The following is a 25,526-nucleotide window of genomic DNA, read 5'->3' as shown; positions in this document are numbered from 1 at the left end:
ACATAAAAGGAAGCTTCACTCTTTTCCAGGCTACACTCACAATTCTCCAGACTTTCTCTATCATTCAAAGTAATTTCCTTATTCTGAGAGTTCAAGATACCACTGTAACTCTTTCCTGATTGCTTAAAATGGAGATTCTGCAAGGAACAGACCAAAGTCCCCAGGTCATTTGTTTCTTCGTTTCTCTCCGAGTTCTAGTCTTTATTTTCTGGACTTCTTTCCTTCTCACTTTGGAATTTCACTCTAGCCCTGTGATTCATTTCTTTATTCATTTCTTCTTAGAACTTCCATTTTTTTAAAAAGTGCATTGGCCAGCCATGCTTTCACTCATCTCCAAACTCATCTCCTTATTGTCTTGAATTTCTATACCAAGACCCTACATAGTGTTTTATTCTCTTGGATTTCAGCTTTCTTTTGTATTGCCTTCTCCCATAAGAATGTAAATTCCTTAAAGGCAAGCACTTTGTGCTTGTATTTTTATTTCTAGTACTCTGACACATTCCAAACATTTAATAAGTGCTTATTGAGTTGATTTTCATCATTACAAAAACTTCAGAATAAAAAAATAAAATAAAGCAGATGAACTTAAAGACTACATTTTCAGATAAATTTTCCCAAGTTTCAATGTTTTGAGGAAATTAGGCAGCACTATGCCAAGGGTTTATGATATCATGAAGTAGTAATATTAACCCTTATTACAATCACACACATTGGCCTCTTGTTTCTTAAAGAAAGAACACCTTGTCAAAAGTAATACTGAGCCCATGGATTCAGAAGTACAAAAGGTTAAACAATAAAAGAGAAATATAAGGGCAAATGCAGAGGATAGTTACTGCACCTGCCTGCCAGGGTAACCAGGTGAACCAGCAAGACCAGCCATTCCAGGAAGCCCCTAAAATTACAAAAACAAAAATAACATATCAAAGCAGAACACATTTTTATATGTTTGAATACAATATTCAAATTCAGGGGGGAAATTGAATCCCCATGCTAATTCCTGATTGGAACCTCCCTGGGCTATTCAAAGGAACCAGTCACACCAAAAGAAGTGAATGAAAACAAGATAAAACTAGATTACTAACATCTTGTCAAATTCAAAAGCTAATTACTGGAAAATGTGAAGTGACATTTCTGGAAAATCAGGTATGTACACACATGTACACACAATGATAAATCTGACTAGAAAAGCAGTCAACTGTTAGGAAAATCAGATGGATCAGACAAAAATCATAAAAGTGAGTTTTTTAATGGCTTCCTGAATTAAAATTCCCTTCTTCTTCAATCATCCTTACAGTGTGCTATAGCTGTCTGAAAGGACAGCATCATATGGTGGAAAAAAACAGTGAACTTGGAACCCAATGACTTGAGTTTGTTTCAGCTCTACCACCATCCAAGTGGGTACCCTTTAAGGAAGTCACTTAAATTCTCTGTGCCTCAGATAATCTACGTAAAGTATTTTGCAAAGATTAAAGTCCTGAATAATTGTAGGTTTATATATCATATCAGGGCAGCTAGATGGCATAGTGTACAAAGTGTTGGGTTTGGAGTAGGAAGACTCCTCTTATTGAGTTCAAATGTGGCCTTTGATACCTACTAGCTGTGTGACACTGGGTAAGTCACTTAACTCTGTTTGCTTCAGTCTCCTCATCTATAAATTGATATGGAGAAGGAAATGTCAAACCACACAGTATCTTTGCCAAGAAAAATACAAATATGATCATGAAGAGTTGGATGCTACTGAAATGACTGAACAACATTATATCATTCTTAGTACTAGCAATGATGATAATATCTGGTCTCAGAGAAGGAAAGACTAATGAGCCCAAAGTCAGTAAGATTTGAGCTCAAGCCTGGAACATAGTTGGTAATTAATAAGCGTCAGTTAACAGCACTTAACAGACTTCTAAAATCAGATCAACTTGTTAAAACAGGAGTAAAAAGCATAGGAGACACTTAGGTCCTTCACAGAAGATTTTTACTGAGTCCTTCTAGATGTAACTGTGATAATACATAGAAATCAACTCATTATCTACCATGTATCTTAGGGAATGAGGCACATAAAAATGCACACATAGTTCCAGACATCTAAAATAGGGGAGGAGAGAGGGAGACGTTTTGTTTTGGAGAAACAAAATCAGAAAATCATTGATTAATCAATCAATGGAAGAATTGGGCCTGTAACCCAAATCTGCCCCTTTCCTACTTCATATTCTAACCATTAGAGTGTGCATAGATGGCAAGATATACTTTGAAAGGCTTGTGACTAACTTCATAGTAATTTCTCTAGTGTAGGAATTTGGTCCACATGAATGCCTTGTAGCAAAACAGGCATTTTTGTTTTTTATTCAGCATTTCTGTTGTTTTTAAGTGGTTTTGGTTATTCCAAAATCATTTCAGATTTTTCATCCTTATTAGCACTTTGTTCTTCTTGAAACAACTCGCTTTATTTATTTATTTATTTAGTAAGTGATTATATGGCAGAGTGTATAGAAAGCTGACCTCAGAATCAAGGAGAACTAGGGTCAAGATTTGCAACTAACAATCCTAGCTGTATAAACCTGGACAAATCACTCAATCCCTGAGACTTTTAGAATCTTGAAATCAAACTCAGAAAAAAAAGGCCACTAAACTAATTAAAGATCAATTGTACTTCATAATGACTTAGAAAACCACATGTTAAAAGTATCTATGTTCTATTATATTTTTATTTATTTTGTTAAATATTTTTGATTTGATTCCAACTGTACTTGAGTGTTGTGCACTACCTGTTCTAGGCGACTAAATATGAATCACAGATGTGGTAGTCATCTGAATTGGCAGGGAGGAATTTCCCCATTTGGGAGTTCTCTCTACTCATAAAATCAAAGACACTATCTGTCTTCCAACTTTGTAATTATATATATCTTCTATCCCATCAATAGACTAATAGACAATTTAGGCACCATTTTGTTAGATTCCAGAGTACATAGTTAATTGGTACATAGTTAATACTTAATAATTACTCACTGAATTGAATTATAGCCAATTTAGGTCCAAATCATAAAATATATTGAGCTTTGAGGGCCTAGAGCTCTGATCCTGGAGTCTGGTCTCAGGTACTTACTAGCCCATGTAACTCTGGGCAAGTGTGTCTATTTCTTCAACTGTAAAGTAGCATCTACCTCCTAGTATTGTTGTGAGAATCAAATGAGATATATTTATAAAGCATTTATCAAAATACCTGGTAAATAATAGGTGCTTAATAAATGTTCATCCCTTTTCCCCTTAAACCAAAAAATAAAATAAAATAAAATAAAACATAGATCTTCTCTAATCTTTAAACCTGACTTTAGACTTTTCAAAAGAAAACAGCCCACTCAGGACTATATTACTTGTGTTAGCAATGAGAGGCTTCTGGATTGTGGTCAGAGAATCGCTGCATAAGCAATTTTTCATTTGGCTGTGAGGCATTTAGGGTTTCTGCAGGCAAATCCACACTTTTAGTTCACTGTGTGCCAAAGCTGTATTTCATAAGTCATTTTTTTCTCTTCCCCAAGGCCTCCTCCCTGCTGCCCCTCTCATTTTCTTCCCATAATTACTCAATTGCTTTTCAACACTTGTTTTTCCCTCAAATTTCAAGAAATAGCCACTGCACCTGCTATGGACACATGAGTTGCATTCTTGGCCACCCCTAGTACTTTGGAATCTTGAAATATGGTGCCTGAGGGACTGAAGAGAGACCACTCATCTCACTTCACCTAGGATTTTATAGTACAGTTGAGTGAGAGTGAAACATTGCCTTTGTATCCTTATTTCATGGATTCTCCTTTGGGGGTCATTTCAGTAACCCCTGTACTTCTCCTTGAGGCTCTGCTATATATAAGTTGGTCTGAGGCTTTTTGCAGGAACTATCATAATAGTATTCTTGATATTAACCTCCCCCTCCCTCCATGTGTACCAGTTTTACACATAGCCAGCTATCTAGTGGACAACAGTATTATTCGTTCTTATAAACTGATATAATTGTCATATATTATTGATTTCTGATTACCTATCCTGACTGAAGGAGCAATAAGTCATTTTTATATTGTTTCAGGATGTTTGTTTGTTTTGAACAATAGCAGATGTCCCATCCTAATTGCATTTCACTTATGCCCAATTGATTAATTTTCATTCACTAATAAGAGCCAGTATGGAAAGGAAGCAGTCTTATTAGACAATAGCAAGAAGCAGACTGATGAAGAACAGAAGGTCCAAATGGATAATCCACATGGAGATAATAAAAAGTTAACTGTACTTGTAGTACATTAAATCTGACATATTAGCTAGGAAAAATAGGGAGAGGTTTGAAGAGCTCTCAATGGCTCTCCTGTTGATGTTGAATAAGATATATTTATAGGACTTACCTGATCACCTCGGGGACCAGGAGGCCCTGAATATCCTTTGATACCCTGCATGAAAGAAATAAGAGACTTAGTGTGAAAAGGAAATTCAGATATGCCAAATGAAAGTACAAACAGCCAGCCAGTCAATCAATCAATAAACATTCATTAAATGCCTATTATTATCATTCTGCCCAAGAATGACAAAAATGGCCCTCAAGGAGCTTACACTCTAATGGAGGAAACAATATGTAACCACTCAGTACAATTAAGCTATGGCAAATTATCAACAGAGGGCAAGAGAATTAAAAGAGGTTGAGAAAGACTTCCTAACGAACGTGGGATTTTAGCTAGAAGTTGGAAAAGTTGGGGAAACCAGGAGATAGAGATGATGAGAGAGAGTGCTATAGGAATAGGAGAAAATCAAAATGCCAGGAGTCCAAAGATGGACCATATACTCAGGGATCACATAGCCATGCACTGAATCCAAATTTCTCACATTTATATTCTTCACTTGGCTTCCACACTAAAAAGAATTTGACTTGGTTGATTTATCAGAGCCATTTTTATGGGCTTCATATTACCAGTAGAAGCAGTAGCACTTTTAGGACTAAAAGAAAAATCAAACAAAATTTCCCCAGACCGCCCCCTTTTCTGAAAATTCGATATCTAGTTATGCTTCTGTTACATTTGCTGAGGCTTGTCAAAGATTGGGGTTAGTTTAAATGACAATGAAATGAAATGCCTTTAGCCACAATCTGTTTGTAATTATTGCAAAGTTGGATCCCTTCCAGGCAATTTCCCTTATCCAAATCCTTGTCATAACATTCCCCAAATAAGCCAATATAAATGAGAGTAGTATACTCATAGGGTCATCAGAGAAGGTTCTAACAAGCTCTCTAGGAAATAAATCGAAGTAAACATTTTCTTAACCACAGTTAGAATGGAATATTATATTGCCTATTCCCAAAGTTGTGAGATGGTTGATAACCTCCTAGTGAGATATTTTATTTAGGAGAAAGAGCTGAGAGACAATGAAAAAGGAAGAGTAAGCTAAGAAGCTGAGAAGGACAGGAGCAGAGGAAAGAAGACAGTAAGAAGGAGGAGAGAGAGACAGATAAGCAATAGTCAGAGGAAGAAAAAGGAAGAAAGGGACAAGAAGAGGAAAACAACAGGAAGAAGAAGAAGAACAAGAAGAAGAATAAAAAGAGGAAGGTGAAAAAGAAGAGGAGGAGGAGGAGGAAGAAGAGAAGGAGGAAGAAGAAAAGGACAAAGGAAGGGAAGGGAGGATAAAGAGAAAGTATGCTTAGAGGGGCACACAAACTTAGATCAAGTAGTTTTGTTTTGTTTTGTTTTTCTGAGGCTGGGGTTAAGTGACTTGCCCAGGGTCACACAGCTAGGAAGTGTTAAGTGTCTGAGACCACATTTGAACTCGGGTCCTCCTGAATTCAGGGCTGGTGCTCCATCCACTGTACCACCTAGCTGCCCCCCAGATCAAGTAGTTTTGAAGCTGCTTCTGAATAACTTTGTTGGTCCCTCAATAACTGAACCTTTCTATAAGATGCTAACTAGAAAAAAAAAAAAAAGGAAATGGATATGGTCCTTAATACTTTTGCTGGGGTAACAATGACTATGTGAATTATTTGAAAAAACTATTAGATGGCTAAATAGCAAACCATTCAAATTAATATAACATACCTAGAAGAAACAAATGTCAAATGGAGTATAGAGAAAAGATCCATATTAATTATATGAAGTTGACCAGAAGAGGTATGTTTAGAAGTAGCTTTTGTAAGAGGCAAGAGTTACAGAAAAGCAGAGAAGACATAGAGGGTGTTCTAATTGATAAAAATAAAGAGGCAGCTAGGAAGTAGAATGGGAAAAGTGTTGGATTTGGACTCTTGTTATTGTTGCATTGTTTTTCAGTCATTTCTGACTCTTTGTGCCTATGGACTGTATACCAAGCCCTCCTATTCTCCACTCTCTCTCAAAGTCTCTTCAAGTTCATGTTCATTATTTCCATGACATTATCTGGTCATTTTATCCATTTTTATTCTCCTTTTCCTTTTGTAGGTCTTCCCCTATATCAGGGTCTTTTCAAATTTAAATTCAAATTCCTCCTTAGACAGTTACTAGTTGCATGACCCTGGACAAGTCACATAACATTCCTCGGTCATAGTTTCTGCAAGTATAACATGTATAATAAAGTATGTAAATATAATGTAAAAAAGAAAAGTATAATAATAATACCTACTTCACAGAGTTCTTGTGAAGATCAAATGAGATAATGTGTTAAAGTACTTTGTAAGTTCTTTATAAGAAATAAAGAAGATAAACTTATAAACTCAGTTGTTTAAACATTAATTTTCAGGCACTAATGATATAGAAAAGTAGAAATATCCTACAGGAAACTTGAGAACATCAAGCCTGGAGGTGTAGATTTGTGAATCATTCCAAGTAACTGAAAACATTTTAGAAACCAAATGCTCCAAGAGAATAAGAACACAGCAAGAAGAGCTAGAAGAAAAATGGAACCAGAGACATTCCATTATTATATTGAATCAGTCCTTTGTTTTTTTGGTATCCACCCTGTTTCAAATAGGCTGTTGGTCAGAAGTCAAGTTATAGAAAGTCCAGTTGTGGGTATAGAAGGAGGCAGATCCTTAGAGTCAGCCACACAAAGTAGTGATAGAAAACACTTTGCATATTTCAGAACACTATGTAAATATGAGTTACTGTGATTACTATGTTAAAAGACCTGTAATTCACAGGCATGTATACAAGACTGCAGCTTGTAGGGATGACTAAATCATTCAGATCTAAAACAAAACCGGGGGAATTACCCATTCTCTGCAATTTATTCCCTTCAAGTTTTGCATTCATTTATTTGTCCAAAAAAAAAAGTATTAAAGGTGCATGTTATACACTAGGTGCTAGGAACATAGAGATTTTTTTAAAAAATGATAATGTCTGCTCAAGGTAATTCATATCTACTGGAAATAAGATAAATAAACATAATTTGTGGGTCAGAAGCATGTACTAAAAGAGCCATTTTCTATCTTTGATCTGTTTACATCAACTTCAAGTTTTATTGCAGAGAAATATTCACTTTAGTACATCTTGTGTTTAGGTTTCCCTAAATGTTAGTGACAGAGTTGATACTTACCCCCTTCCTCTCATTGTACACTAATGCATAGTTGTTATAGGAAAGTCTTTGCTAAGATGTGAGATATCACAGGGACCCAAGAACAAATATGGAATCACATTATACATTAAAACAGCTCAATGAAAGATAAACAAAGGTAAAAGGTACTAAACAAGAAATCCTCTTCCCTTCAAGGGCCTAAGCAACTCACTACACTGATAAAGAGGAACTGGTAAGGTTCAGTTTGATTTCATGGCTTCTCATGGGACATGTCTTCAAATAAAGGGTGAGCCTGTTCCCCCTCCCAAAAGAAGACAGTTGAGGAAATCTCCCTCTCTTGTGCCATTATACAAGTGCTTGGACCTGCTGTGATTACTTGTAAATTTAGGAGAGAGAGAGAGGGAGAAAGAAAGAGACAGAGACAGAGACAGAGAGAGAGACAGAGAGAGAGAGAGAGAGAGAGAGACAGACAGACAGACAGACAGACAGACAGACAGACAGACAGACAGACACAGAGTTGGGAGAGAAAGGTAGGGAGGACTGCTATCTCTTCTTGATAATGGGGGGAAAGGCAATTTTTCTGACAAAAGTCCTTTTCCTCCTGGCTCCTCCAGTCCATAGCAAGGGACTAAGAAATACTTTCAGAGGTATGCTGGTGCCAACTTAGGAGAAAACTGTTAACTTTTTCAGCAGAAAATATTTGTTGTTGTTCAGTCATTTCAGTATTATCTGACTCTTTATGATCTATTCTAGCTCATTTTACAGATGAGGTAACTGGGACAAGTAAGGTAAAGTGACTTGATCAGCGTCATACAGCTAGTTGGTCTGAGGTCAGATCTAAATTTAGAAAGCTCCAGCCTCCCAAGCCCAAACCCTATGCACTGTGCTATGTTGCTGCCTGTGCTTGGTACATAATAGGTGAACATTTATACCTCAGAAATTGTCAAACACTACAAACCAGAAGTTTGATTAATATTCTTGTTGATTGTCTAGCTTTCAGAAAGTGATGAAGAAAAAATCAATATTACAGGTTAAATTGAAGTGTTCCTTGAATTCATTTCCCCCCTAAGTACCAACTAAAACATTTATCAGCACACCTCTACATACATGCTTCTATGAGTGATGCTCTTTAGACTAAGTCCAAGCTTGGAACACTGCCCTTGAACCAGGTGAATTCCTCATCAGCATGAGAAGATCATATGACCTTCCTGCTTTCAATCACCAAAGATGTCAGTAGATTAAAAAAAAAAAGGAAAACCAGAAAAGCACAGACTGGAGGGAGCGAAAGAAGCAAAGTCTAGGAAGGGATAAACCAGATTAAATTTAATAGAGAGTTCTAGAGAACTGGAGACTGGAGGCGAGGGAGAAGGAGGAAGGGGATTTGGCCAAAAGAGGTTATTTGTTTGTCTCCTATCATCAGTACTAAAGTAGATTATGGCCTTGGAGGGGAAGTAGGTGGTGAGGAAGCAGCAAAGACATACAGCTATTTAAAAAACAAACAATTATTTATGAAAAGATGAGAAAAGGGATAGTAGCTGAAAGATGGCAGAAATGAATGAAGGATTTTCTATTTAGTTCATCTTTAGATATTCTATATTGCAAAGGTACTCTGAAAATATCAGAGTCATATAGAAGCAAGTAAATTGTAAGCAAAGTGAGTGGCCCATGTTCATTTACTTTCTGTTGAATCAAAGAATAATCGTCATTTCTTTTGAAAAAAAGAAAAAGTATTTCTTAATTATAACAATGGGCCAGGAATTGGCTGTCATTCTGGGGATACAAATACAAAAGAGAGAGATTCTGCCTTTAAAAGTTTATATTTTGATTGGAATGGTGACCAGGGAAAAGTGTTTTGGTCTAGGAAATAGCTGATTGACTGACATGCCTTTCCTAACAGGAATGATAGGTTTAATGTAATTATTTTTTCCTGAACAAGAGACTGAGGGACAGGGAGAAGAAAGGAAGAAGTTCAAGAAATAGAGGCACAATAAGAAGACTGACTTCTTATATAAACTGGAATGAATCACTGTTTTGGGTCAGAAGTCAGCTAGACATAGTGGGCAATGTGGTTCTACAGTCAGGTCCTCAGTGATCCTGACAGCATGGCCCCAGGACAAGAAACAAAGCAGAGTGCAATAATATTCCTATCTATTCATGTAACACTATTCATATAGCTATTTCTCAATTAATGAGCCCTTACTTTATTTCCAAGTTTTGGAGGAACTTTTTATTTTGCTATTATGGAAGTGCTATATATTTTGACATTCATGGGCCCCCTCCTGTCATTGATTCTCTAATAGTGTATTTTAAATTCTAAAATTGCTGTATCAAAGGATATGAGCCATTTAATAGTACTTATCACATCATCCCAAATTGTTTCTCAGGATGGTGAGTTAGGTGGCTCAGTGCATAGAGTGCTGGGCCTGAAGTGAGGATCTTTCTGATCTCAAATCCAGTCTCAGTTACTAGCTATATGACCCTAGGCAAGTCACTTTACCTTATTTGCCTCACCAATGTTGAATTCATGACCCTGTCTCCCCATAGTCAGGCCACCATTCAGTATTTCCATTTTTTGCTATTTTGGGCAATTCAGTGGTTATGAGGAAAACTTCAGAACTTGTTTGATCTAAATTTTTCTTATGACTAGTTTATTTTTATTAGAATTCCTATATATGGTTTATATATTTTAAACAAATTTTTATTTTAAAAGTTGTTTCAATGGTTCTGTCATAAATTTGTGTTAATTAAATATCTTGAATACTAGACTTTAATCAGAAATGTTTGATGGGAAGATTTTCCCCATTCAATGCTTTCTCTTCCTGTGGCTTTATTGATTTTGTTTGTGGAAACAAATATATAGCTGATATATATTTATAATATTATATATATATATATATATATATATATATGATATATGAAATCAAAATTTCTAGTCTTTTTCAATGCCCCATCTCTTATTTGTTTATGAATTTATCCCAGAGACAGTTGGGGAAAATAATTCCCTCTTTTCTCCTTTCATTTTGTAATGATATGACCTTAAAATTTTTTACATATCTAATTGGAGTTTATTATGAAATGTGCTAAAATGGCTTGGGGGCACTCTTATTTTCTGCCAAATCTCTTTCCAGCTTTCTTGGCAATCTCTGTGGCAGAGGGAAGTCTTTCCTGAACTTGTTTTCTTGGGCTTTATTGAATCACAGGCTAATGCGTTCACTTTCAACTAAATCTAAGCGTACTCTATTCCACTGATTTATTTGTCTTTTCAGTAATGCAAAATAGTTTGGATGATTATTATTTTATAATACAAAATGCTAAGCTCTTAATTACTCATTTTAAATTATATAATTTCATTTTAAAATCTTGAACTTTTGATCCTTCAAATGAATTTTGTATTTATTTTTTCCAGTTCTAAAAAACAACCCCCCAGTTGTTTGATTGTCATGGGACTCAATATATAAATTAATTTAGATAACAACAACAAATAAAAATGATAGTACTAAGTCATTATTCACTCATATCTGACTTTCTATGACCCCTTCTGGGGTTCTCTTGGTAAAGAAGTTGGAGGGGTTTGACATTTCCTTCTTTAGCTCATTTTACAGATGGAGAGGGAACTAAGGCAGAATTAAGGAGTTGTCCATAGTCAGACATCTAATTACGTCTCCAAGGCTGAATTTGAAATCAGGGATTTTTGATTCCAGAACCAGTCACTCTATTCACTATAATTCCCAGCTGCCCTTTATTTCTATTTTATTAATGCAACGGCCATGAGCAATGAATATCTAACCAATTATTCAACTTCCTTTTTTTCTATAAAGGATTTACTATTATATTTATGTAACTCTTGTCTATGTCTTAGCAGGTTAATTCTTGGATGTTTTTAGCCTGTCTTTCTATCATTTCATTGTAGTTTTTGTGACTACTTTATAGAAATATTGCTGATCTTTTGTGGATTCATTTTATATTCTGCAACTTAAGTAAAGACATCAATAATATTAATTCCTTTACTTACTTCCTGAGATTTTCTAAGTAAAACAATCATATCATGTACTATAAACACAATTCTATAATTATCATCACTGCTAATGTTTATACTTTCATTTCCTCATATTTTATTGTTATGGTTAGAATTTAATTGGTTAATGAGGAAATATGGTTTCATTTCAAGACATGTTAAATCAATTCTTTCTCCTTCCCTCTTCTTGACAAACTAGATTTTATGCTCCTTAGTTTATTTTTCACATAGGTCTTTTTTTGGGGGGCGGGGGTTACTGTTCACTTCTTAAATCTCAAACATTATTATAATTTTAATAGCCTTGTTTGGTACGAGAAGTATAAAAGCATTGATTTAATTGCTTGATCTTTTCTGGAAAAATTATATTTATTTACCTTTCAGCAAGTAGAAAAGGGCAAAGAAAAGATGTGCTGGTACCAAAAAAAGATAGGAGAGAGGTAGAGAAGCTGGAGAAGCCTTCCTAGATGACTGTAGTGATAACAATTACAAAAATTGTTGGTATTTATATAGTGCTTTAAGATTTGCAAAGCACTGTACATGTTATCTCATTCAATCCTCACAACAATCCTGAGTTAGGTACTATTATTATTTCCATTTTATGGATAAAGAAACTGAGTGATTGATTTGTTCCAGTTCATAGAGATGTGAAAGTTAGAGCCAAAGTGTTTATATACATTTCTTGGTTCTTTTCCTGCTTGGTTAATTTGCTTTTCAACTACCCTGGCATTCTGTTTTTTAACCAGAACATAGAATTTAAGAACGGAAAGAAATCTTAGTAGTCATTTGCTGAAGCCCATACTTGAACAACAATCCTATATAACCTAAGTGACAAATGTCAAATGCCACTTTGGTTTGAAGGCTTTCGTTGAGGGATAACTTGCTATCTCCAAAAGTGGCACATTCACTTTTTTAATACTCAAATTATTATAAAGTGCTTTCTTTTTGTTTCAATCTAGTTTGAGTTTTGATGATCCTATTTGGGGGTTTCTTAACAAAGATGAGAGAGTGATTTGCCATTTATTTCTTCAGATCATTTTACAGAAGAGTAACCTGAAGCAAATACAGGTAAGTGACTTGCCCAGGGTCACTCATCTAGCAAATGTCTGAAGTCAGATTTGAACTCAGGAAGATGAGTTTTTCTGGTTTCAGGTCTAGAACTCAGTGCACAATGTTGCCACCTGACAATCAAAGTGTTTACCTGTATCAAGCTGAAACTTGAATCTATATATCTATATCTATATCTATATATCTTCTATATTATATATATATATATAACTTGAATCCATTACTCTTAATTCTTCTTTCTGAACCCAAGAAGAATTCTCCCTTCTCAATGTGAAAATCCTCCAAATATACATATATATATATATATATGTATATATATATATATATATATATGTATATACATATATATATAAATATATAAAATTCCTACCCATCTCTCCTAAAATCTTTTTCTTCAGGGTACAGCATCCCCCTTTCTTTCAACCAATCCACTTTTGGCATAAACCTTCTTGGTTGCTCACCTCTGATGTGTTCTAGCTTATCAATGTCCTTCCTAAAATAAGATAGCTGGAACTCAGGGACACTTGAAACATGGTCTGACAAGGGCTAGAATGCAAAAAAAATATCTTCACCCTCTTCCTTGATACCGAAGTGTACTTGCTATTTATAAGATCATATTTTCTTTCTTGATGTTACACTAAAGTGTTGATTCATATTGAACTGGCAGTCCATTAAAAGCCTCAGAAAATTTTAGAACTGATCTTTGGTTACAGCTATCCTACCTTGTAATTTTAAAAGTCAACTTCTTAAGGCCAAATGTAACATTTTATATTTATCCCTATTAAATTTCATCCTATTAATATAGCCAATTAATTGACTAGACTGTCAATATCTTTCTGAATTGTGATATCTAGCATATTATCTATTTCTCCCATTTTGGCATAACAAGTATATTCAATCAGACTGCAAATTATACTTTTATCTGAGCCTTAACAGAAACATTTAACAATGAAAAGTCAAGCACAAATCCCATGGGGGATTCTGTCAATGACCACCTTCCAAGTTGAGATTGAAGCATAACTGACTAATTTTTGGCTTTAGTCATTCAATCAGTTCTGAATCTATCACATTATATCATTGTATCACACAAATACAATATACAGATTATACATATACTATATATAAGTAAATATACGTATATGTACATGCATATACACATATATGCATTTTACATATGTATATGATACATATGTACATTTGTGTCTGTGTGTTTGTGTCTGTTTTTGTATAAAAGCTGTTTTCCACAAAGACAATAAGATAATTTTTAGTAAATATATTTTTAGGATATGGGCCTTCTCCTCACCTACTAGTTCAGTGTTCCTATTGTTTTTTCCCCAAAAGAGACAATCTAGTTAAAGCAGGTAATCCACAAGGATTTATTAAGTGACTGTCATAGGGCTAAGTACCATACTTAGATATATAGGATACAACACAAAAGCATGAAATTTCTTGAATTAGAATTATAGGTTTTGAGATAATATTCTAGCTCTGCTTACTGCCTCTGTAATTCCTAACCAAGTTACTTAATTTCCCAAAGCCTGACTGTAACATTCAGGCTAGTTTTTTGGAGATCCTTTGGACAGGCCTTAGACTCATCAGGATAGACACCATGAGAATGGTCAGGAATAGAGTCTAGAGTCTTTATTCTGGCCCAGTTTTGATCTTAGTGGAGGAGTGCAGGAGAGCCACCAGGATGATGGTCAAAAATGGAATGTCTCATTTCCAGTCCTTCTTAGCCCTTATATACTTTAGTACAATTACATCATTACAGAATACTAGATATGTGTGAACTAAAGAACTATTGCATCTCCACACTAAGTACTAAGTATATATGTGAACTAGAGAACCATCATCTCATCAATTCCACTCAGTCAACACCTTGTTTTAAGTATACTTCAGAATTCCGGCCTTCTACACTTGACAAATGTAGTTCCACACCATACTTTCTCATCTCAATGAAGAAAGGAGACATGTTCTCATGTCTCCTTTGTTGAGTCAATGATATCATCATAATTTTACAACATTCAATTTTTACTACTCTGCTTTCTACTCTATATTATTGTAATACTTGTATATAAAAGTTTTTCTGATTTCTTATTTCATATAAAATAGTCATATCCCACCATATTCATTATTTCTTATAACAGTAATATTTCATTATGTTAACTTATCAATTTGTTTAGCTATCTCCCAACTGACCAATATATACTTGCCCACCCCCACCCCCAGCTCTTTGTTCTTTTTATTTATTTTTTTATTTTTATTTATTTTTTTTTTTTTTGCTGAGTCAATTAAGGTTAAGCGACTTGCCCAGGGTCACACAGCTAGGAAGTGTCAAGTGTCTGAGATCAGATTTGAACTCTAGTCCTCCTGACTTCAGGGTTGGTGCTCTATCTACTGCGCCACCTAGCTTCCCCTCTTTGTTCTTTTTAAAGTATTGCTACAGATATTTTGGCATATTTTGGGATGTCTCTTTTCATCATTTGCCTCCTTGTGGTACAATCCCAGAAGTGGAATCTTTAGACCAAAGAGTATGGGTATTTCAATCAGTTTTTATAGATATAGAATTTCAAATTGTCATACAGAAGGATTGTTTCAATTCACAGTTCCACTGATAGTATGTTTGTATGCCTGTCTATTCACAGCCCCTATATAACTAGTGTTTACTACCACGCTATGATGCAACTAGAAGAAATAAAGTGGCAAAGACCCTTAGAAATGAATACAAAGCCAACTGGATGGCTGGTGTTCATTATGGAAGAGATATCTTAAGTAAAGTTAGCTAAAGTTGATATTGTGTATTTTTATGACACTTGGCATTTCATAAAACACAGCCCTTATGGAAGTTCTTAAACCTTGGATAGGGCTTTAGCTCAAATCTAATTCAAGCCATGACACATAAAATTCAATTGAATATTTCTGGAGATGTTCTAAATATTAATCTATAGTAGGAATGCTGTGGGAGGCAGGGTTGGAACAGGAGTGGCTGCTTAGGGTGTGGAACTGCACTAGATGCTAAATGTGGTATAGATCTAAAAGCTGCCTGGGAGGGGTCTGCCCTTTGGAGGAGCCATTTGCAGATGGCTCTGTAATCAACTGCAATTTGCACCCCTGTTGGCTATTCTACACTACCATTCCCCAAACTTTTTAACCACATGCCTAATTCACTTTCTGCTTGAATACCAGTCTAAGTCTGGAAGGGGATCGGGGTGAGGATGGCAATATACATGGATAGAAGGAAGCCATTGGACTGACTCCAATATTTGAACTGGATGTCTTATTTAAAACAACAACAACAACAAAAGATTGATCTACACTGGGTTCTTTTGAAAAGTCAGTATGGTTATGACTTTCTATATTCTCCTCAATGAATAATAAAAGGAAAAGGAAAAGCTCAGAGCTTGAATTCTTCTTCAGATATATTCATGGGAAATGGAGAAAGGGGCAGGGAATCAACCAGGCCAAAGAAATATTTAAGGAACTTCCAAGAAAAGGCATATTGTAATTTCTCTTTCAATCCAAGTCAAATGCTATTACTACTGAATTCTGCAAGTGGTAACAATTTTTGTTGTTCTTGTGCTACTATTGTTTCGTATAGAAATTTGTTTTATTCTGGACTTGTAATCATTTCAATGCAGGGAAATCTCACCAGTATAGGTGAATTCCTTGGAATACCCCAAAAGTTTAAGTGATTTGCCTGTAGTCACTTAATTAGCATACAGAAGAAGGTCCTACAATTAATATATAGCTGCTGTTGTTGTTTATCCTTTGTCTCCAAGAGGACTGTGACATGGGGAGGTGATTTTGTGACATGCAAGTAAATTGGATTTAAGTGAGAGAGGGCTGTGCAAGGTTAACTCTCTCACTTTCCCCTCCAGGGCCATCTGGATAGTGGCAAGATAAAGATCAAGATGACTGAAGATGACCCAGAATGCATTGGGAGATCTTTAATTAAAGCCTTCAACAGATCTCAATTTGTCTGAGGCAATACCCATTCAGTGATTAAGGCTAGGTGGCAATAGAAATAAAGAATCTCCTCTTGCACTTAATCAAAAAAAAAAAAAAAAAAAAGACAAATAAATAAGTAAATGAATGAATAGATAGAGAGATAGGGAAGGAGGGAGGGAAGTGGATATGATTGCTATTTACATTCAAAATGAGTCAATCTGGACCCAAACAATGATCAAATGGGGATTGGTCTAGGACTTATTGGTGGCTAATTAAAATCACATTGGTTTTGGTTTAAGGCAGAAACAGGACTTGAAACTTAGACTTCTTTACACTGAGGCTAGCTCTCTAGTTCCCATTACATGCCTCCTGTCATCTTATTAAATATAAGATGAAATTTTAAATTGGAAAGGTAATGTGATCGAGCACTTAACTTGGGGCCAGAAAGTTCTTAAATCCTGTTTTAGATAATTATTGGCAATATGACTACTGGGCAAGTCACTTAACTTTTCTAGACTGAACTTTATCATCTAAAACATAGGAATAATAATACTTGGAGCAATACTCTGTTTTGGTTCATAAACTTGAAACTGTAAAGCTGCAAGGGACTTTAGGGCTTGTCTAATCCAATCTTTTCATTTTATTTTTTTAGGGAAACTGACCTCTAGAAAGGTTAAGTAATTTATCTAAGATGCTATCAAATAAGGGTGCTTTTGAGAGACTTTTGAGAGTTTCTTGTACAGTAAAGAAATAAAATCAGTCAATGTGTGAGGCAGCAAGCCTTACTCAAATTAAATCAGAGACTCTCAAGGTAAAAAGCAAAATAGAGGATTTATTAGGATCTCAAGAGAAAGGGCAACTCCCAACAGAGAGGAGTGCAAAGTATAAGCTTCAAAGACAGGATTATATAGACCCTACCTCAGAAGCCCCCACTCCCCCTTCTGAACTTTTCTTCCATTGGCTGGGGAGTTCTAATTTATCCAAAGACTAAATATATATTCCAGAAACAGAGAATACTGGTCAATAACATACTCTTTACCTATGAGGTACTTAATGCTAATGAAAAAGTATAAGGTGGGAAACAGGAAGGAAAAGTTTGTTTATCTAAGATGTCAAACACTTGCAAAGTCTGAAGTCATAATTAGGGCATAGATTGAATCCCCTTTCTTATGAGAGGTCTTCACTCAATTTATCCCATTCAGTCAATAATTAAAGAGATTAAGTCAGACCATTCACTGGAAGGTCAAATAATGAAGCTTAAATACTTTGGCTACATGAGAAGATGAAACTCCCTAGAAAGAAAAAGGAGAAGGGGACAGCAAAGGATGCCCTGGAAGGACTGAGAGGAATATGAGAGAGAGTGAAGGACCGAATTGATGAGGGAACCCCAAAACTCTGAAAAATCTTTAAAGGAGAAAACCTCCTTGGACTCTGCCTCAGGGAGGGGACTCTACCCTAAGCACAAACAGTTTCATCTTTATTATCTGGCTCAGTCCTGAAACCCATTGAATTCAATTCAAATTCTAACCCTGGCTGAAACCCAGCCCAGAGCCAATCTGGGACTCCACCTACAAGCCCCCTTCAGCTTGTAGCCAAAGCCCCCTATTATAAAAGAGCCAAGCTGGAGTCCTCTCTTTGCAGAGGTCCCAAACATGGCAGCTATGCCATGCTTGGCATGCCAAAGGATCTCTGCCCACTGGAACTCTGGTTCTGGTATCTTTTATCTCTACCTTAAACTTTACTAACTAGACTTTAATTCCAAACCCCATAATAAACCACTATTTTCAATCTAGGTTTTTGGGTCTGTAAATTCTTTTACAGGGGACTTTTGTGCCACTACTAGACCTCATTTAACTCTGTATCCTTGCACTGAATCCAAAGGGGTTGCAGAGGAGCTCTATTTGACATCCTGTACCCCGAACCTGCCACTAGATCTCAATTAAACCTAATTTTATTTAGGTGCCCCAATTCTAAACCTCATCAGAATGACCTGAACAATGAATAACAACAACATACTGGTGCTAAGTGGTGATCTGAACTCTGTTCCTTTAATGCCTTATTCCTCTGCCACCTTCTCTCTTGTGATCAAATGGGAGAAAGTAGGTACTTAGCAAACTTTAAACTCTATAAAGAGTAATTATTATTGTGAGGTAGGTCATTAATACTCATTTTCCCTGACTTCAGAATAATAACTCATATTTCCTTGGAAGTTCTTAGAAGGAAATGTTGTTTCATATATATATTTATCCTTGTATTCCATCTGATAAATAATATCTATCATCAAGTATTTATTAAGTTCTTACTATGTGTCATGGATGGTTGTATGCAGTGGAAGTACAGGGATGAAGAATAAGATAATCTCTACTTGTAATCAAGTCACATAAGATTCCTATGGGGAGATAGGTATATACAAAGCATCTATACAAAGTTAATAAATATAAATTTATGCAAGATAGTTAGACAGAGGCAGGTTTGGGAGAAAGGCTACTAGTAATTGAGGGGATCAGAAAAAAAAATTTATGCAGAAGATGGTGTTGGAGTTTAATTCCCTAAGAAAGAGAAGGATGTAATTAGGTGAAATAAGGAGAAAGTATATCCCAGACATTTGGGATTATTTGGGTGAAGACACAGAGATGAGATGGGGGAAAGGAGGTCTATGCAGAGAAAGAAAAAAAAACAAAACAATTTGGCTGGCACAGATTGAGAGAGGGAGTGTAGCAAACGAGGCTGGAAAGAGAGTTTGGGTCCAGGTGGAATATGGTTTTAAAAACAAAACAAAAGATTTCATATTTTACCCCAGTGGCAAAAGAAATTCCTGGATATGAGTGGTGGAGTCCTCTGATCAAATCTGTATTTAAAGAAAATGACTTTGGCAGTAATTTGTGAAAGGGGGGAGAGATGAGGCAGGGAGACATTTTAAGAGACTTTTGTAATAATCTAGGCGAGAAGTGATGAGTATCTCAACTAAGATGGTTGCCATGTGAGTATTAAGAAAGGATCAGATGTCAGAAATGTTGTGAAGATAGAAATAGCAAAATTTGGAACCTGGATATATGGGGGTGAGAGACTAAGGAATCTAGAATAACGTTGGGTTCTAAGCATGACATACTAGATATTGGGTGTTTAATAAGTGCTTATTGTTTGATCAATTATAAAAGTTTACTGTTTATAAAACTCCTTTCTCATAACAAGCCTATTAAGATATGTAGCATAAATATTATTTTCTCATTTTATAGATGAGTAAATTGTGTCTCAGAGAGACTAAATGATTTATTTGGCCATGTTCAAATAGCTAGTATTTAGAGGCAAAATTTTGACTCAAGTTCAGTATCTTTTTCCATTATACACATCATGCCTTATTTTACTCCTTTAGCTGTCCAGACACATTATTATCATTATTATTATTATTATAAATTTTATGAGCTGGCCTGTCTTCATCTGATATGCCTTGGCAAAGGGACCTTTATGAATAATCACATTATATGATAGAGACATCTACCTATTCCATTTCTTATGCAGTCTGTCCCCTAGTCCATGATCTCTCCTTACAATCTTCTTATCATCTTCTCTTTCTCTTCCTCCCATGAGAGAAAGCAGGAGGCAAATGTAGGGGTGAGCACAGTGCCCCAAACCACAAGTGGTTCAAGAACCATCACATAGCCAGGGACTACTCTGATTTTTCCAGAGAAGGAATACAAATCTCTGTCTGACCAATTCTGTCCTTCAGTAACAGAGGTGTGAACATAGCTGTAACATTGGACAGCTGAGCAGCAAGCATTATCCCCAAATTTCCTCCTTCCTTTCTCTGCCCAGACTTTTATTGGCTTTGATAGTATGTCTCCCTGTGGTCTGTTTCCAGAGTGGTAACTAATGCCATCTACACCTCTTTTAAATGCAATTTACAAAACTGTTAGGAATTTAAAGACCTTTCCCACATGTGAAAGAATGGACTTCAAATCCCAAACCTTCAGGTTGGGTCTTGGCTCTCCAAGTTACTAACTGTTTGACTGTTGGCAAGGGATCTAAACACTCCGAGTTTCATTTTTCTCATCTGTAAAATGGGAATCATGCTATTATTTATATTCCTTATCTCTGTTTTGATGCCAGAAAAACATTATGTAAATGTGAGCTACTTAATCATATCTATTTATATAAATATAAATGGTATCTTTATTCTCTTACAATAAATAAAATATTTATCCTAAACAAAAATGGAAAAAACAAAAAAACCCCAAAAATCAAAAACCTGTGAATTGAATTTTATGACCCCCAATCCCAATAACTAACTTTGACAATTCACAAATATTGCAGAAAGTATAGGAAATTCATATTCCTTAATATCTAGGAATTAGGAGAGAAATTGACTAGAGATATAGATCTAGGAGTTACACAGGAAAAAACAACTGAACTTTGACCTATTATCATCACTCAATAGCCAGTCAACAAACACTTATTAAATGTCAACTGTGTATCGGGCACAAGGATAAGAGTTGGGGGTTCAAAGAAAGATAAAATATAAGGCCTTAATCTCAAGGAATTTAATCATATTAAGGACTAATTTCCTAAGCTATTTCCAAATGGAATTTAACCCACTTGAAATTTAGTAATACCGCCAAAATGTATAGATCAAAAAAGTCCTCTTTTCAAAGTATCCTCTCTCCTACTGAATAATATGATCCACTATGATCCAAGGATAGATATCATTAGCTCTTTAAGTGCTTTATCATATAGACCTGATATTCAAGAATTTGGGATACTATAGGAAGCAGCTAGGTTATTCATTACATAGGACACTAGACCTGAAGTTCAGAAGACCCGAGTTCTAATTCAATCTCAGATACTTACTATCTATGTGACCCTGGGCAAGTCACTTAATTCTGTTTGCCTCACTTTCCTCATCTGTCAAAAAAATCTAGAGAAGAAAATGAGAAAACACTCCAATACCTTTACCACCAAAAAAAAAAAAAAAAAAAAAAAAAAAAAAATTGAGGTCAGACACAACTGAATGACAACTGGGTTTAGAACCAGGAGTTCTTAACTGAGTCCATGATTTTGGATGAGGGAGAAATAACATTAGCCAGATAAATGGCACAGTAGATAGAGAGTCGGGCCTGAAGTCATGAAGAATTGAGCTCAAATTCAAATCTAGCCTCAGATACTAGGTAAATCATTTAACCCCATTTACCTCAGTTTCTTCATTTGTAAAATGAGTTGGAGAATGAAGAAGCAAACCACTCAGGTATCTTTGTCAAGAAAACCCCAAATGGAGTCATGAAGAGTCAAACATGATGGAAATAATCAAATACTTTCATAAAGTGAAAATATTTTGTGAAATTATTTATATTTGTACAAAATATTTTGTAAGAGGTGAGATGGATGCAAGTACTTTCACTGGGATAGTAGCCCTTTGCCCTTAGCTTGTCTGCTTGAGTTCGGGTTTTTTGGTTGCAAGATCTGGGGACTTATGACCGATTTCTCATTTTAATACAGTAACTTAACCACCTAGAGGTAATATGACATCATGACTGGTCAGGGAATCAGGAAGATTTGGATTCAGATTTCATTTCTAACATATACAGGCTGTGTAACCCTGGTCACTTAATTCTAATGCCCCAAGAAATTCTCTGCAGGATGAGAAGGTACAGAACAATAGTTGTTCAATTGTATTGAACTCACCATGATTCCATTGGGATTTTCCTTGCAAAAATACTAAAGTAGTTTGTTATTTCCTTTTCTAGCTCATTTTACAGATGAAGAAATCAAGCCAAACAGAATTAAGTGACTTGCCCAGGATCACATAAGTGTCTTGGTAAGATTTGAACTCTGGGAGACTGTGCGCTATGGCGCCACCTAGCGCCCAAAGTGGTTGCTGATCTAATTTGGTAAAGAGGATTTCCTCAAGAAATTCTCTCTTTATCAATAAAAATAACAACAGTTAGTAAATATGAAGCACTTCAAGACTGGCAAAGCATTTTACATATATCATTTCATTTGATCCTCATCACAACCCTACCCCTACCCCCAAAACAAAACAAAACTAAGTACCTAAATATAATAGATTTTATCTGTCTCAAATGTGAGTCTCAAATTAAGAGACTTCCCATGGCTCTATGCCAGTGTGTGTGGTGGAAACAACTTCTCTTGAACAAGAGATAACAAACTTTTAAACGTTTGGTGGGAAATATACATTGCTGCTGGAAAACAGCTAACCAGTGAGATGATAACAGGCCCATAGCTAGTCAGCCTAAGCCCTGAGGGATTGTTAGTCTATCTGAACTCCCTCTTGGACAGTCTTAGCCCTGGGAAATTTCCAAAATGATTCCATATACTTGACCCTGCAGGGTATGATTAGGATGGCCACAGGGATTGGTTTGGGAGACGGTTAAAGAGAAAAACAGAAAACAAAGAAAAAGAAAAGGAAAATCCAAAGAACATATCATAAATTTTCCTAACTTCTTAAGAGAAATTTGACATCAAAAAGAAAAAAAAATATGTATATTGGGAAAGTGTAGATAAAAATGGAGAAAAAGAAACAAATCTTATATATCCATTGTACAGGTGAGGCCAAAGGAAATGGTAACTTCTATTTTCTTGATCATCTATTTCTGTCTCAACCCCATTGTGGTTTTTACAGAATTTCCTGAAATTCATCTTCTCTTTAATTTTCTCAACACATCTGAACACCTCGCCTATAGTCATTACATATATTTGGGAATGCTTTGAGTATGGCTAATAGCAGGGGAGTTTTATTATGGCTACTGAAGCATTCAGGCACTTCCCAGGGTGAAAGAATTATGAGGTCACGATTAACTGGCATCCAAAAACTACTTGTTTCCCTTGGCAAAATTTTCAGCTCCTCTGACACACACACTTGAACCCCATTCAATTCTCTTGCTGAAAGACCAAATACCAGATTTAATATTGAGCAAGTGAATGAATGAGTGGACAATTCACAAAGTAGATTAATAGGTCAGTAGGGTTTTTTTTTGTTTGTTTGTTTTGTTTTGTTTTTTAAGTGAAGTCACTCTATGATTCGATACTATTTTCTCAGTAGGTGAAAGAAAGCAAATGAGGACTGGAAATGGAATCAAGAAAACTGGATTCAAATTCCAGCTCTGGATTTTATCAGTCATGTAACTGTATCAGCCATGTATCTGTATTAAAATGAGAAATCAGTCATCTAAAGTCCCCAGATCTTGCAACAAAAATGATTATAAATGATTCTCTATGATATTTAGATTCCTTATCTGTAAAATAGGAATAATTATACCTTCTTGGGAAACATCTTATCTCAAGTGGACCCAGAGCAGAATTTGGAGTCTCAAAGAGGAAGAGAGGAAGGAATAAACATGTATTAAGCATATGCTGTATCCCTAACACTATGTTAAGCATTTTATAGTATTGTCAGAACTCATTAATCAGCTTAACAATAAAACACAAAGAATAAATAGTAGAAAGACACTAGAAATAGGGACATCTGAATTCTGTTTCCTCTTATTAACTTAACATTGGAGACCCGAGTTTGAACTCTGCCTCAGATGTTTTTGTGTCAAATAAGATAATACATGTAAAGTGTTTTGTTAACCAAAAGTATCACGCTTTTGTTGTTGTTCAACAGTTTCAACTTTTCAGTAATGTCTTCATCACCTTATTTGGGATTTTCTTGGCAATGATGTCATATCCTTCTCCTGCTCATTTTACAGGTAAGGCAACTGAGGCAAACAGAATTAAGGTACTTATCCAGGATCGCACAGCTAGAAAGTGTTTGAAGCTAGATTTGAACTCATCTTCATGAGTTTTCCTGACTCCGGGATTGGAGCTCTATCTACTGTTATTATTTTATATTATAATAACTTTTTATGTTATTATTTTATATATACATTATATTATATTTTATATTATTATTTTATATTATAATAACTTATTAACTCCTTTGGAAAAGTGATATATATGTAAACCTCAAAACATTCTATGAAGGACATTTGTTATAATTATGTAAAAATCTTTTACATATAAAAATATTATAATTATGTAAAATTTATTTAGCTAAATAGTTATTGAGATCAAAGGAGTATACCCATCTAACATTTCAGAAGAGCACTGGACTGGAGAACCAAGTCCTGGTTAACTAGCTGTGAGATCTTGAACGAGTCACTTCACATTTCTTACGCATTTTCATAATGCTTTAAATTTTGCCAAGTGCTTTAGATATGTTAGCTCATTTGATCTTCACAACAAATTGGTGCTATTATTACTTTCATTTTACTTAACCTTTCAATGTTTATGACTGCCAGGTAAAAATTACTATCACTAATCTGTCTTAGCTTAGTTCAAGTTCCACATTATAAACTGAATTCTTCTAATCGAGTTCCCATTAGCCATTCTATTTCAACATGTTCAAAACAGAACTCACCCTTCTCCCAAACTCTCCCATCTTTCCAACCTCCCCATTTTGCCATGCTACAACTATCTTTCAAGTCACATATGTTCACAACATAGGAGTCATTCTCAGCTCTTTCGTCTACCCATCTCACTGGATATATGCATATATCAATTGCCCAGTCTTGTCAGTTTTTTTTTTTTCCTACCACATCTCTCATTTCCATCTTGTTCCTTCTTTCCCTCCTGATTTTTCTCCCTGATTCCAGCCTCTCTTATTTTATAATTCATCCATCACACAGCAGCATAATTAGTATGATTAAAGGATGGCTGTGACTTTGACATTCTCTTGCCCAAAAAGTTGGGTGGCTCCCAGTTGTCTCTAGGATAAAATATAAACTATTCTTATTGGCATTTAGAGATGATTTCACCTTCTCTCTCTGATCTTATTGCATATTATCCTTTTTTTTTATATCCTCTTACAAACCATTTTTTGCTGTTCCCATAACATGATGTTCTGCCTCCCACAGCAATATTTTTCTTCACATAGGCTGTCTCTCATGTCTGACATACAAGTGCAGCATCCCTATACTACTTCTGCTCAAGTACCACC

General features: G+C 35.4%; 1 protein-coding gene across 2 annotated transcripts in view; it reads right to left on the bottom strand.

Moving 5' to 3' along the window:
* COL24A1 (collagen type XXIV alpha 1 chain) overlaps positions 1–25,526 on the bottom strand; it is a 345,626-nt gene that overhangs the window by 251,790 nt on the left and 68,310 nt on the right. For both annotated transcript variants that reach the window (XM_074266340.1, XM_074266341.1), the window contains 2 exons: positions 4,386–4,430; positions 839–892 (listed from right to left, as the gene is read on the bottom strand). In XM_074266340.1, the coding sequence (XP_074122441.1) occupies positions 839–892; positions 4,386–4,430 (99 nt within the window). The remainder of the gene's footprint in view (positions 1–838; positions 893–4,385; positions 4,431–25,526) is intronic.

Source organism: Sminthopsis crassicaudata, chromosome 4 (genome assembly GCF_048593235.1).
Source record: "Sminthopsis crassicaudata isolate SCR6 chromosome 4, ASM4859323v1, whole genome shotgun sequence".
In the NCBI taxonomy this organism is placed as follows: domain Eukaryota; kingdom Metazoa; phylum Chordata; class Mammalia; order Dasyuromorphia; family Dasyuridae; genus Sminthopsis; species Sminthopsis crassicaudata.
Note: the sequence above shows the minus strand (reverse complement) of the source record. Positions and strands in the feature narration are given on the sequence as shown.